At 46.5% G+C, this 16008-nt stretch overlaps 1 protein-coding gene across 2 annotated transcripts in view; it reads left to right on the forward strand.

Moving 5' to 3' along the window:
• The window catches only part of TTC8 (tetratricopeptide repeat domain 8), a 108859-nt gene that overhangs the window by 15723 nt on the left and 77128 nt on the right, over positions 1 to 16008 (forward strand). For both annotated transcript variants that reach the window (XM_069637957.1, XM_069637958.1), the window contains one exon: positions 10936 to 11056. In XM_069637957.1, coding sequence (XP_069494058.1) covers positions 10936 to 11056 — 121 coding nt within the window. The remainder of the gene's footprint in view (positions 1 to 10935; positions 11057 to 16008) is intronic.

The following is a 16008-nucleotide window of genomic DNA, read 5'->3' on the forward strand; positions in this document are numbered from 1 at the left end:
GAGCAGGTGTCAATGGTCTCCCATGAAGAGCAAAGCACATTTCCATTTGCTGGAAAGAAAGGCATTGTTTTATGTTTTTTTTTCCTTCCAAACTTTATTCATTTACAATCACAGTGTACAAATACATTTACCAAGTGTTACTCATGTGATTACCTCAGTTGCATATGCACTTAGTCCATCTGGCATCGTCTCACATGGCTGCCGTAATTATAAGTTTTACATAATGCACTGTAACCCTTTCAACTCCTCCATGACATCCACGTCTTTTCCCCGTCCATCCAATAACACATCGCTGCAATGGCTCCATGATGACTGCTTGTTTGCCCGAAGGTGGCGTGGAGGGGATTACTGGGCAAGTGCCTTTTTCACATCCAACAAGTGGAAATGGTAGGATTTATCCAAACTCCCCATAGTATTTTCATGGATGACAAGAATTTACAGGCCATCCTGCAGTGGCCAGCACCCCAAAACCCACAAGCGGTACAAGCCTTTTTAGGCTTTTTTTAACATTTAGCGCCCTTTACCAGAAGGTTCTCATCCATTCCTGCCCCTTGTATGAGCCTCGCTCGTAAAGGCTCCCTGGTCATCTGTGTGCCTTTTGAGACATTAAAGAGCGTGTTTGCTTTGGTTCCCGTTCTCACTACCCAAAGCCTTCAGAAATCTTTATATAGGAAGCAAATGTATCCGGTTGGGCCGTCGTGGCTGTACCGTCCCGGTGATGCCCCGAGGACAAGACGGTTGCACCCGGTGGCATACATCTCATGTCGAGTCAAATGGTTGTTAGTTATTGTACTATTTCCACTTGATGCCAGCTTTGTGTCTCAACTGGGCCATTGAGTGATGATTGAGCAACTGCTTGAGTCGGCTGTGAATATTCTAGAATGTGGCGTAAACATGAATTCATTGCAGTGGAATCTGACTAGGCTCGGAAGCAAAGGGGGTGAGCACTATGAGTGAGGAGTCTCCCTTGTGCCTGATCCGAGAGCATTACTTCTTGAACAGATGTGATAGTGTTAAATTCTGGGTCCGGTTACAAATGACTCTGACAACTTCTTGTTAACTGTAAGTTCTTTACTTAGTTTGGGCTTATTAGTTACAGTTCTTATGTCAGATAAGTCATGGGGAAAATAGGACACCCACCGGCATCCTCTCTCAGGGCTTACATCTTTCAACTGACCACCCTGGAACACTCACTCATGGGTAAACATTCTGCGCTCTGCCTTCCATCTCAACATTCCACTCTCTTGCAAGCAGAGCTAATCATAACAGATAGCTCAGTAGCAACGCGCTTGTCTTTAAAGCAAGTCGACGCAGAGCAACACCGGTTCGAACCCCGGATCCGCTCTTAAAACCTCTTCCGCATTAAGTGCGTTATAAATAACCAATTATAATTTTAAAGGTTCTTCTGCGTGGTCTCTTGGTGCACCGGATGTGGAAATTCAGCATGGAACTGGCCAATCTGCTGGGGGGGTGCCAAACCGCTCTGAATCCTAGGGAGGTGGATAAAATATGCAAGCGAGAAGAAAACTACAGTTTGCTCGCATTTCCTGTGCAGTGTCAGGATTTCTGTGAGCCCAGGTATAGCCAACACGTTCAGCACAGCCTACAGGGTGTTCCAGCCCCTGGCATGATACGAGAAGAACTGGATATGAAAAGCCTTCTATCTAGCACCACATAAGGGAATACAGCCCCTCACAAAAAGGGACACCACCGTTGGTATCCAACAGGCTAATTTACAATAAGGAAAGGTGGAAACAGGGAAGAGGAGTAAGGAACAGCACAGCATTTTATCCCCATGCATGGGAGGCAAAAGCAACAATTGAAAAGTTTACCCCCCCCAACCTTTTTGTGGCGATATTCGCTATATACTGAGGTTAAACCAAAATACTATTCTACTTATGCATGCCTGTCTACCACCAAAAGCATTGGATGTCTACAAAGAATGACTCTCCTCAAAATCCTCATAAATTCCCGCTGTAGCATCCAAAATACTTGTCATTGACTGTAATGCACAAGCGATTCAAGCATTAAAAAAAGATGCCCCCCCTGCAAGAAACAGGATGTTTTCACATTATACTCCATCAATTTGTGCTAAAATACAAAAGCTAGGCCCGCAAGGCAAAGATGCAGCACTGCCCGAGTTGGAGGTCAATGTGAAACTCCTGTTTGCATTGGGGTTTGTACTGTTGGAAGTCATCTACTGGTTTTGCTGGGTGTGTGCTGTATGAGTCACCTAGATCCAGAACAAGGCAGTTTCACAACGTGACCACTACAGCCAAATTATTAATCGGTCTGTTGCACAGCCACGCGTTTTCTTTGATCCAATGTAGATTCAATTGGAAAGACAACTTCCATCATTGTATTTTTGAAATTCAAGCGTTAATGCCTTCCAAACAGGCATTTGACATTTTGATAGCTTATCTCAAAACCCTCGCCAGTATTATCTTTGTTGGGAAACCAAATGTGTGTTACCTTGTATCATTTGAGATGTATCACCTTTTGTAACATTATACTTTTTGCAAGCCAAACTGATAATTTTACAAAGGACTGATTTGACTCCACCAGTTTTGGAGACTCGCCTCATAATTAGTGTAGATTTCTTATGTTTTAAATTGGTGTTGTACTTACAAAACAGACTACAGTGTTGTATGTTTTTGCTCCTTCAATAAGCGTCAGTATATTGAAACTTACCAATAAGTGTCATGATGGGACAAAGGCAGTGAATATGACAAGCTCGCGCATTGACACCTTTTCCCCATCCTACCAGGTAGTATATCTAGAAACACCACCCCAACCCCCCTTTCCGACGCAACACTTTCTCATGGGCAGTTCATTGTGAGCGACAACGGACTAGCACCAGAGCCCTGACATGTGTGTGTATATGTATGTATGTATGTGCACACACACACACACACACACACACACACACACACACACACACACACACACACACACACACACACACACACACACACACACACACACACACACACACACACACCCCTTTCAAGGAAAAGAAACACAAGACCAGGAATTATAGCTGACGAATGGTATATCGTGTGTCAAAGGTACACAGGGACCTCCCATATTGATGGCCAAGGCGGGGAGAAGCGATTGCCACTGTGGTACAGTCCTTGACTCCGACAGCAAAGTTACGCCAACGAGTTCAGCACAGCCGGTGAGTCGGGAGAAACTGATATCAGACCGGACTGTGTGATACTCCAGGTTGCAAACGGCAACATTGTATGAACAAACAACTTGTGTGCGATTTGAACTTTATGAAACCAAAATAGGTACCAGATACAGAGTGGTCCAGCACCACGTGGGTGCTCACTCAAAGGTCTCTGTTTGGTACCCCCAGAGCGTGTAAAAGATTATTGAACAGTGAAATTGAAGTGGTCCTGCAGTGGGTTAAGTTGAGTCCCGTGCGCATTCAAAAGTCTTTGATTGCCTAAGAACTGAAATTGTTCTGAGCCCGGAAGAGGGGGATCCGTGGTGAACAGTGAAACTCACCCGAGAAGATATTGTTGTGGCAAATGTGAACCTGACTGAGGGATGCCTACGCACTGAAATTGGTCTGAGCCTGGAAGAGGGGGACTAATTGTTCAAAGGGGGATCTGAGCCCGGATGAGAACAGTAACACTCACCCGCGAAGATATTGTTGTGGCAAGTGTGAACCCGACCGGAGCTATCCCTGCAGCTGAAGACAAGAATGTAAAGGTCTCTGGGACTGAAAACGTACATGGTGGAGGCTCATGAGTAAATGGCAGAGGTTCATTGATTGAAGACGCTTGTGCCAGAGATGACTCTAGAGCTGGGGACTGGAATGTACAATAGTCAATGGCTGTAGGAAGACAGACTGAAGTCTCAGAAGTCGACAGACACATTGGTGGCTCAGGAACGGAAGGCACCCCTAGGGCATTAGACTCCTTTGCACCAGTAAATGAAGACTGAGCAGTACATTTTGCAGACATTTTCCTGAGTGGATGACAGTCTTTCTTTGTAGAAGTCAAAATCAACCAGAGGAATCTCCCATAGTAAAGTCTCTGCTAATCAAGATTTTGTCAATTGTCCGTTAATCTGCTACTTTCAGAGGCTAAGACAGATGAACAACCCACAGTTCAGGAATCGCCTGGAAGGTTTTGCGTTCTGTAGATTGTGGATTGAGTTCATCAGAACATGGAATCTGTACTTTCTCTGACTGTTCGTAGTGACCAAATTGGTAGGAGGAGGAGTGAACACAGAGTTGGCATCATGTTCCACATCAGCTAGCTCATCTACTTCAGTCTCAGCAGCTGGATCAAGAGTAGAGCCTTAGCCTAAGGTCACTGTAGTGACTGAATCTATGTGGGCCACCCTTGTGAATTGTGTTTGGAAATCGGAATCTTGCGTGTGTGCTTACTCGGTGTTGACAAGCTGCTACACAGGAAATCTCAGGTAAAGGAGTGCATAGCACATCTTCAGCTAACTGGAATCCCTGACAAACAGGAGGACACATGTCAGAAACTGTGCCCTGATTAAGTGCTGCACTAGAAGAAAGCCTTTCAGTCCCAGTAGATCTTACATACTGACAAATGTGGTCCTAAACAGTGTTCACGTCCCCAACAATGGATAAGGTCTGAGGTGTATTCGGTAAAGACTGCATGGTTTTATTTTCCTCTTGTAAAGAAACGCATTCTTGTCTAACTCCCGAAGCTTAGCTTTTAGCATATCCTGCATTACCGGTGCATCACTATGAGTAGGCACAGTGGGAGGCGTGGTAACGTCAGAGCTGGGTCCTGCACTAGCAACCTGGATGTGCACTGATTGCACACTGTCATTTACTGCGTGTAGGTTCTGTGATTTCTTCTTTCTTTTACCAACTTTGTCTGGGTTTGCTATATACTGAGGGTAGAAAACAGAAGTTATGCAAGGAACCCCTCCATCCTATATGTTTTATCGTTAAACTGTTCAACCTGAGGAGAAGCATACCTGGGAACATGGGGTTCAACAAGAGAGGTACTCTTGTGTAGTAAGCCTAACAGTGTTGTTTTCTGCTGCTAAGGCTTGTGCAGACATAGGCTCATGATCGGAATAATAGACAGAGCTAAACTACGATCTGGCAATGTATGATGTGCCATCCAGTGGGAAAACTACTTGCAAATGCCCATTCGTGACGAGGAGTTCATTTATGTTAGAACTGGTGATTTGATTGTCACAGGTAATGCAGGGGAAACATTCTGTACAAACTTGGGACAGGCTTTGCTGCCTTTCTTTCATAAATGTGCCATATTGTCCCGGGAGGATAATTCAGCGGCAACGTGCGTGCCTTGGAAACAAGACGACACAAAGGAACACAAGTTCGATCCCTGGGTCCGCGCTTAGAAACCTCTGGGTGTTTAAGCGCGTTATAAATACGCGACTAAAACAAAAACAATTACGCAACAAACAAAAAGAAAAAAAACATTCCTGTAACCGCGCCTCGATGACCGTGGGCTGTGTGAGTGCTTTAAAAATGCAAAATAAATATTCAAACAAACAAATCAAAGTGCACAAGTGAATGGCGAAAGGTATCTGAATGCTAAGAATACTTTGGCGGAGTGTGGAAATAGGTGGCTGGTCATTCTGTCATAATAGGACAAAAGCAGTGAAAATGGCAAGGAAAATGTGCACAAGATCACACAGTGAATAGCTTTGAGTCAAACATGCACTCAGGAACCAAGGCACATGTAAACTAAAACCCAGGATGTGCAAGTAGAGCGTGATAAGAATACAAATATATGAAAAGGTATGTGGGGGAAAGCGATAAGAAGCTTCTTGTGATTACAAATAAAATCGGCAAGCTCCTTACCCACAATTGCTGTTACAGGTACTATCAGCGCTATGTCCACATACAGGATCTGTGAACTAACACCCTTGATCGTATTGTATAAGGTAACTTAAAGACAATACTCAGAGGATGAGAAATACCACCTGAAATGTCAGTGAAGCTCACAAACCCTGTTGATCAAACCAGGACCCAGAAAGGCTATAACAGCAAAGGGAGGGCTACTTAATACATCAGCCACCTGACAAGGGACAAGTAGGAATAGTGATTACAGAATAGTGAGGAAAACCTAGGGATTCACACTTGAGCTGGCTATACCAGTCCACCACACCTGACAATCGATAGAGAACAAAGGGAGAAGTGCAAGGGAAAACCTGGAACAGACTCCAAGAGAAATAAAATGAACAGGAGTTGGGAAAACGAAATTACACAGGCAAAACCTCCCCTCCCCACCCAGGGAAGGAGAGGCAAACTGGGACAAAATACTAAATCTATAAATGAGGAGAGGCTAAAGGATCAAGATGTTGCTGCTGAATAGGACAAAGTCAAAGGAATAAAGAACACAGACAAACTGGGCTGCACAGAAAAAGGAAAGCACTGGGAAGGGCTGACTGCAAAACAGAGGAAGACAGAAAGGGAATCCAGGAAGCAGAAAATACCAATAAGCACACTAAATTCGAAATCCAGGGAAAAAGGAACAAGACAATAGAAACTTGGAACTAGACACTAAGCCAAGAACCAGGGACCATTCACAAACAGGAACACTGCATCAATGACAGCGCTGGACTGAAACGAATTGAGGCTTTTAAAGCTGGCTAATGAGCACACACCTTGGGTGTGCTGCTTGCTGCACCTGCCAGCCACAGGTACTGCTTATCCTCCACCCAACCTTGTCCTGAAAGGGTGGAGATGAAGCAGTGCGCCAGGCATTCTGGGAAGCATAGTCTTCAGATTAAAGCAGCATACTGGCTGACAAAAACCTGGAATGGATACGGAAGGGAAGTAACATGGAAAATAAGGATTTAGGGGTACCAATTCACCACAGCACTGTAGCATGAGGTCCGGAAGGCAAGTCCAGTAGGGAATAAACCCCAAATCAGGCCCCCAAGTGGTTGGAGCGAGGGCAGCAAATCGGGAATAGATATTATGTTTATTTGTTAGAAACATTCTAACCCTGAGAATACTAATTTTGTTGGCTAAGATCAATATTTTGTTTGTCAACTGAATGCTTGCTCGCAACAATTCTTAGAAAAAGGGGTGAGATGGCTGTAAATGACCCAAGGAAAAGTGTGAATAATCCACTGTGATAGTGCGAAGAGGAAGGCCAAAGAGTACCCAGTCAAAATGTTTATTAAATAAGCACACATATTTCCAGAGTAGTATAAAAGTGCTTAGAACGCTGAAATAAGGGGCACAGACCGAAAAGATAAGGTCTGTGATCTGCAGAACGGAAGAAAGAGAAGGTGATAAGGACATGCCAAACCCTCGTACCAGCAGTTTCATGAGGGGCTAAGCAGGGCATGCACACACACACCAAAAAGAGGCTCTCCAACTGGTCCACCAGGAAAACGTGCCAGAGGGTACGACTGTCTCATTACAAGTTTGAGACCTTGAGCGCAGTTGTACAAGCTTTTGACAGGATAAGAATATCTGGTTTTGATGAGCTTGTCCTTGTCAGAGAGTGGGAATACTGGCTGTGGTTAAGTGACACCTGCTGGGCTACAGTTGGCTGGAGGATAGCAACATTGCAACCTGACGGGAACCCTGCGCACGGGGAAGAAATAGGAGATAGCCAAGAAGCGAGTTGGCACAATGCACGCCAGAGGTTGTGACATTGCCATGAAGTGAGCAGAGCGCTGTATCCCAGAGTGTGTTCAAGAAGCAAGGCCGGGTCTATACACTGGAAGTGTGATTGTTGAGAAGCTTTAGGTAGGGAACCAACGGTAAGGTCAGTTGTCGTAGAATTATGATCCTGAGACAATGGGGTAGCCCAATTGTACACCTTGCACCAGAGTGCCTTTCCCAAATCACATTGTCTGATTCAGTCTCGGGTGGTTGAGGTATCCATCGGTTCCACTGCAAGTGGGTATTTGCTGAGGATGCGCAGGCATTCTTGCAAGTGGCCCCCTTTTAAGTGTGAGTCCTAGAGATTCAACCTGTATCTTGTGCCCTTGGAGTGTGCTTGGCCAAAATGCGTTTCCAGAAATATATGTAGCACTCGGTCCGATACGATCATAAGCTGCATTTTTGGTTCATGGTCATTAAAACATCAACCAATCCACATTCGTTGGAATTGGGTATTGGCAGATTCCTGCAAGTGAGCTGTTCCGATCTCCCTTCCAAAGCACCAGGCCTCCTTCCTCCCTATGATCACCTGGATTGTGCTCATCTGAGGGTTTTCGATAGCGGGCCTTTTCATCGACTGTTTTAAGCTGCCCTGGGCTGACGGGACCCATCATCGTTCTTTATCCCCCACAGTTTAATCCATGAAATCGGTCCATATGCATGTGCCGAAGATGACCCAGCCGCCTGGTGTAGCGCAGTTGCATTGTAATCCTGTTGATGGCTATGTGCAGATCACTTACAATGCAGACAAAGTGTCCAGTCATGTGCAGGGCTATTATCCGTTCCAAAAGAAAAAGCTATTCTTTGTATCAAGCCCCCTATTACTTTGTGAAAGGTACACCCACAGGTCAGTTCATGAACCTTGAGGATTGGACCGTGCCACCTTGCAATGTCTGACCTCCAAGTCCATTATTCTGGTTGTTGGTGAGGTTTACCACCTACCATATGGTGGCATCAATGCAGCATTCTTTTTTTCACATATCTTGTTTAGGAAATGTTATCAAACATTGGTAGGCCTGGGCAGCATAGGGGTTGCCACCTTATGCCACGAGAAGTACTATTTTCTAGAGTTTGTGAGGCTATGGAGTGGGGACCTAAGTGGCGGTGTTCTGTGGGTCCATTTAGGAAGTCGAGCAAAGGCAGTCTTCCAGTCGCTAGGATACCCAGTTGGTTAGAGGTCACTGGGATTGTGTAGCCAGGAGGGCTTTTTATCATGCTGACTGTATGCGCTTTGCAGCGTCGTCCCACCACCTTTGGCAAGCACCAGATCATGCAGTTATACTGCTCCCTGAGAGATGCAGCATTCATTAAAGTGGCTGGCAGAAAAAGATATAAATGTATCTTTAGTCAAGAGTAGTTTGAGTTGAGGGGAAGAAATGGTAAAGTGTTATGCTAATGAGGTCTTCAAGCTGTCTCACTAGATATCAATTTCTTTGTCATTAAAATTGCAACTACAACGAAGAATGCATAATTCACACTCTTAATAGTTTAACTTTAAAAAAACTTGTCATTAGCACCTGGGGCAGGGGAGCGGGGGGAGCAGCCAATCGGGTTCCTTGGATAGCAGGCTCAAACTATTGATCCAAATCCGCGTTCCATGGAGCCCATTGGCTGCTTTCCCTCCCGCCCCCCAGCGACAGCGCCATCATCTCCCCACCCTCCTTTCCCTTCTTTTTTTAACTAACCCCAGCTTCACTTACCTGACTGTGGTGGCGGTGCCGCCCACTGCCGCCTCTGCCACTTCGATTTGTCTCCCTTTGCCGGCCACCATGGAAATGGAGCATGGGCCCAGTAGGGAGCCGCCCCTAACAGCTCTGTGGCGGCCATCTTATGTGAGTATTTTCGGAGGCGTCACGTTCATGGAAAGAAAATCCACTGCTCTCAGCACCCCGGATTACCGGATTGGCTAACCATGGGCCCTTAACTCGGGCCCTGGGGTGTTACCACCCTTTCCAGCCCTTGGAACGAGTAGTTAACGCTATGTTATTTTCTGACTTTCATTTCAACCAGAATGCACCAAATGGTTGCGTGATCTATATGGCCATGCTTGCTATCCAGATTTTCCATTCTTCACATTGCCAGGAACACAATACCAGAAGGATGTATTTCCTGAGCCCCCTCGGGCGTACCGACTGGCTTCATTTTTTTATTTATTTTAAGTGTCCTACGTTGTGTGAACCAGTCACTAAGGCACTGGCATGCAGAACAACCTCCTGAAACAAAAAGAACAATTTGATAAGAGATCAGAGTCTAGATTTATTTAGGCTACAAAATGGTCTTTAGATCTTTACAAATGAGTATCAATGTCCGGGCCAGGCGGAAAGAAGATGGCAAGGACTTCCCGACTGAAAGGGCCTGTCTAGAAGGTTGAGACTTCTGTACCCTGGGGATGTTTAAACGTAAACTGACTTTACTGTGAATAGATCTCAGGCTGATGGCTGATATAGAATCAGACCCGAAGTGATAAAACCCAACTTAAAGTGAATCTGGTCTTTTAAGGGCAAACTGGCATCTGGGCAAGAATTGGCTGCGTACATCATTGAGCCCCTTCGAGTCAAGCATTTACCAACATCTTATAACCCAGTACATTTCTTCTTTCTTGCATGGGGCCAACCTGCAGTTTTCAAGTTCAAAAGCCAGAAAATGCGATTCAGCCCTTGAATATAATGAGGTTGATAGATTGAGTACCATTATATTGGGTGGTACTATCTGTAATTACAGCACTTTGAAGCAAGAGGATTCTGGAATGAAGCACTCTATACAAATTATGTTGTTCCTTCCCAAACATTGATCAACAAAATGTCATGTACCTTTCCTTTATCCTAGGGCAGAAGTCTGCAACCTTTGGCAGTTGTTTTGTACTACAGCTCCCATCAGCACTAGCCACCATAGTCAATGGTAAGGGATCATGGAAGTTGTAGTCTAGAACATCTGGAGAGCCACAGGTTGTAGACACCTGTCCTAGGGTATCTGCTGGCATGGAAAGAACGTTATTTTGCATAACCTCACTTAACGTAGGTTTATATGTTAGCTTTTTTAATTGTTGGTGTATCATGTGATTAGTAAACATTGATTCACACCCAATTGGTGAAGAAAGTGTGCCTGAGAGTTTGGGGCTCTTTTTGTTCACATGCTCCAAAACCTTGACCACAAATTGGCATCTTAAATCTAGAGCGAAAGCTGAGAAGTTCAACATCTGCAAGGTACCGACCACCAATAACCATCCAAACATGTGTGGCTTGTGAACATTTAAAATGGGTTCCTTTTCTTGGCCCTTTCCTTAGGCGGCATGGAGCCTGAAAACCCGAGCCCTGACCGAGATGGTCTACGTAGACGAAGTGGATGTTGATCAGGAGGGGATAGCCGAGATGATGCTCGACGAAAACGCGATTGCCCAAGTGGCACGTAAGTAATGCCTGTGAAGAGCAATGCATGGACAATTCTATAGAAAGACTTTGTAGGCTCGGATATCTATTATACATCTTTTATTTCAGTTTTCTTGCCTTGGTGTCTTTGATGACAGGCAAGGACTTTGTGTGGCCCTGAACATTACTGTGGTATTTGCACTTCGTAAAGTACCTTTGGGTGTATTTATTGCCATGCCATGGGGCAGATGGTGACCATGAAGTGCCCGGGATGCCCAACCTAACACACAGAGAAAACCAAAATGGGTGTTAACAGTTGCTCTGTGCACCGTATGGCCCCAATTGCCCTCCCTATGATGAGTGCAAAGACGAATGGTATCCATGGCAGGGGCCATGCTGCTGGTGCCAACTCTACCCACCCAGGGGGCAGTCACCTGTCTACCGTTACACAGAGGGTGGATGAAGGTATGTGACTGCATCTGGAAAAATGGGGACTGGACCATGGGATGGGCAGGGGGCAGCAGCTGTTGCTGGGGAGAGGGCAAGGAACACGGGCGACAAAGCGGCGAGTGCAGTTCAGGGGTGGGGGGCTGCAGATCCACTGCTGACCCGTGGAAATGTAGTGAGTGGGTGTGAGCATTGACTGTTGTCCCTGCTCCCTAACAAAGGAGCGGGCAAGGGGAGCAAACGGTTAGAGACAACCCAGAACCAGGCCGCTAGGTTGCAGGCGGCATGAGTGGGCACCGGTTAGAGAGGGCTGCTGCAAGCACTGAGGGGGTTCTTCATGGCCCAGCTAGGTGAGAATGAGGCATTCTGATTATCTACCAGGTAACCATGCCCAGGACATTCTCAGGAACCTTGCTCCTGACTGGCTGATCCAAGTAGAACATTTTCTGATGGGTCCCAGTTGATCTACTAGTTCTCTATTACCTTGTTGGCACATTCTAGCAAAGCGTCTACAAGGTTTGTTGCCCACTTCCGTGCACCTGTTAAGTGCAGTGCACCATTTGAACCGTGATAAATTGTTAGTGTAATCTCCCCCATCAAATATGTGTTTCCGTTCTCCTCTAAACCCCCCTGAAGACCCCTCCAATATCAGCCGTGGTTAAGGAAATAGTGGGATGGACGATCATTGAACATGCATTATTGATCCGACCAAAGTAAAAGCGCAAGTCATTCTCTTAAAGGGAAGAGGATTTTCAGCAGATGCGACTAAAGCTGCACTTGAGCCGTCAAGACCACGGAGGCAACAACTGGAAGGTGTCAATGCTTTGTGTTCACATGCAGAGGGGGCATGGCTTGCCAGTCCATTTGGGGGAAGGGGGAAGACTGATGTCCATGTGGAGGGTTCCCTTTCATGAAGGGCCTAGAAGAGGTAAGACGTCTGTTCTATAGATGAATTCCCAGGGGTTAAGGAGGCCTGATTCAAGCATTTCTTCTTTGGTGTTTTGTTTTCTAACCTGCTGCTCGGTACCTGTGGGTTTGCAGAGAAAAGGGCTGAAATCGTAAGTCACTGCGAGCAACCTCTGTGCAGTCCCCTACCTCACAACGGTTACTGTAACATTCAATACACTCCGCAAGTAATTTCCCACATGGAGCAAAGCTTCTGCAAACACATTCAAATACAAGGCATACAGTCCAAGGCTCATGCCTTCTTTTCATTCCTAGTAGACCATTAGGCTCTTGATAGTTGTGCTTAGAAACCATCAATGTTCCACTACCAACACATTAGCCTGTCTCCATTTGTTGACCAGCACCAAAAGCACTGCAAACCACAGACCTCTCGAGACCCTCTGCCACACACTGCATGCCAACGGCCACGCCCCCAACCAGAATCATTCTGAAATGTCTCATGTCACTTGTAGACTTCTAGGTTATTTCCCATTCCTCCCTGCAAAGATGTGCATCCTGTGTACTCCCATCTTGCGAACAACTCGGTAACCTGCAGATGCAGTTTGACCACTAGGAATACTGAACATCAGGTAAGTTTGGAAGGCATGGAAAGGGAAAAGGAGAGGTGTCCTTTGGCCTGAGATGTGTTTGTGCTCTATGACAAATCCTCTGATGTCGTCCCTTTTCCCATGGATGGAGAACCCTTCTCATGTGGCCAAGGCGGTGCAGCCACAGTCCAATAATCCCCCTGTGGGGCGGTGCACTGCGGGTGGATCACATGCAAGGGGAAATCCCTCCTGTGATGAGGGATGACATAACTGGGAGAACGCGGTATGTAGATGCCCCTTTAGACACTCCCATATCCACATACTCAGTCCCTACCTGCCTTATGTTCTATTGGCGCGTAAACAAACTTAATCCAGTTCCATACACTGAGACGAGAGAGAGTAGGACGTTTCCAAGTAAAAATCGGGCCTCACCTACTGGGATGAAGAAGAGGCACGGAGCAGTGGTGAGCACCGCGAACGTCCCAAGAGCGCGGTCTAGTCGATTCAGGCAATTAAGACTGCAGAAAAGTATATAGATGGAAGAAGAACGTGAGGAACTGAGAAGTCCTCGGAGGAACCTGACGTGCTGTTCCAATGCTTTTGGCAAGCAGGACAAAGAGCGGGACACCAAATGAAGAACCGAGAAGTCCAGAACCGACTGAAGGAAGACTGAGTTCTAGGAAGCGAGGATGCTCCCCAGCAGAGGAACGGTCTGGCGGAGTCGCCTCAGACCCAGGGACGCGCAGGAGAGTCCTGAAAGTCCCACAAGTACAGAGCTGGAAAGGAGCATAAGCCCTTGCCGACCTTAGAATAATGTGCGCGAGTGGGCCAAAAGGCTCCGGGCTCCAGAAGAGGTGGTGGCAGAGGCAGAGGGGGCACAGAAAACCCCGAGACCGGGTCTGGGGACCCTGATAACGAAACATGGTCACATTTGGTCGTGAATGGTAGTGCTTTGCAGGTTAGTGAACCAAGCCTACCGAAAAAGCAGGCTCCCAGAAAGCAGGCGACTCGCACCCAAAGAGAAATGGCTAAACTCAATAGCCCAAAGATTTGAGAGGAAGCAGATCATGTGAACATTAATCCCACTGAACACAGTACCTGGCAGGATAGTATACCAGGCTTACTGTGAGCGGAAACGTAAGAAAGGGGGAAGAAAACAGTATCCTTGAGATTGAAGCTGAGAAGAAGAAACCTGCGCAAGCAAGTATGGGACTCGTACCCATGTGAAGAGGAAGACCCCTAATTTCTTTAAAAGAAAATCTTTATTTATATTTTATTCTATTGCGGTACAGTTTTGCAATCCATGTTCAATATCAACATATTGTCATTAAACCCCCCCCACCCTGCCGTACAACCCACCCCTCTCAACTTAATGAAAACAAGTAGTAACTCACGGCTTGTAACCAACATAAGTTCCACCAGGGGCACACTGTTTCTCCTCCCTCAGGTGTGTCTCATTGTGCCATCCATCCCCTCTCCCCGTCCCATCCGTATCCTGCCACTCCCCCATCTCTCTGCTCCTGTCTGGGTGTTCAGGGGGGGGGGTTTGTCGTCTGGTGAACTAAACAGTGAGTGCACCAGGGCATTCCAGGCTGCTACATTCTCCGAACATTCTCTCATTCCGGCCTGAACAGCACCATACCACACTGCAGCCTCGGCTACGGACCAACGTTGCAGGTCATTCCACCATCCTTTTATACATGGGCCCTCTCGATTTTCATGCCATGGCTAGCCTCGTCTTTGCCATCACCCAGTTTAGGTCTATCAACTTGTTCGCTGGTTTAGCACTCGTATGGCGCTGGAACACTCAGGGTAAACAGGCCTCCGGCAACCAGACATATCTGGTTACGCCTCCTTTTCTGAACCTCAATTCCATCTCTTGCCAGAAACCTTGGACTAATGGACACGCCCAGAACATGTGCATCATGTCTGCCCCTCCTTCTCCACACCTGGGGCACTCCCCCATTTTTGAGCCCGGAAACTGCAAAATGAGATGCAGAGTCAAATAGGCCATGTGAAAAACATAGACCTGGGTAAGCTTAAATCTAGCATTCCTTGACACTTTTATGGGGTATAATTTCACTCTGGACCACTCTGATTCTGTAAACGCCCTGCTTATGTCTAATTCCCACTTATGCCTTACTTTGGTGACCTCCTTCGATAATTCTACTAGCTGACCCTGGTTTAATCTGGACACTAAATTGCCCTTCCCTCCTCTGAAACTTCATATAGTAGCCCAAGTGTATTTTCTACTTCCAGTAGACCTCGGAAGCCCTACCACCTCCTCTGTGCCCCGTGCACCAATCTGGAGTATGTCATGAACTGTCCTCTCTGCACCCCAAACCCTTATTCAATCTCTCAAAACTCCAGCGGAAAGCAACACTCCCACGTTCTCTAGACCTATTTTCTCCCATGGGACCTCATCAGTGCCAGTTCCGTTATGTCTTCTCCAGCCAGGGTTATATGAGGAGAGTATGGTTCCCCTAATTTTAGCAGCACCCAAACCTTCCTTCCCAGCCGTAAGGGGATGGGGGGTTTTGGATTCTGCCCTTCTCCAACCACACAACACCTCCTTCAGCTAGTAGGGAGCAATCACTGCCTGTATCAGGATGTGTTGTAACGTCTGTGTCCGACAGCCACCCTACCACGTGCTGCAGCTGCCCTGCTAAATTATATAGTTCGAAATGTGGGAGCCGTACTACTCCTCCTTCCTCCTTCCTTGTAGTCCCTGCACAGTGTGTCTAGGGCTACCCTGCGCCTGCCAGATCCCCATACAAAGCCCCATATTAACTCCCTGAAGAAAGACTTGGGGATGCGATATGGAACGTTTATGAAGTAATACAACAAACGGGGGAGGGCTACTATCTTCTGTAGTGCAATTCTTCCCATCACCAAAAGAGGTCGTTTTTCCAGGACTTAATTGAGTGCTCCAGCCCCATCTTGGCCCGCATTGTATTCTTCTGGTAAGTCAGCGTAATATCATGATGAATATTAACACATAGATATCTAAATGTCTGTACTCTCCACTGTAGTTCTAAGTCTGGAAGGGGTG

This window comes from Ambystoma mexicanum, chromosome 14, assembly GCF_040938575.1.
Source record: "Ambystoma mexicanum isolate Mex_15411 chromosome 14, UKY_AmexF1_1, whole genome shotgun sequence".
Taxonomy (NCBI): Eukaryota; Metazoa; Chordata; class Amphibia; order Caudata; family Ambystomatidae; genus Ambystoma; species Ambystoma mexicanum.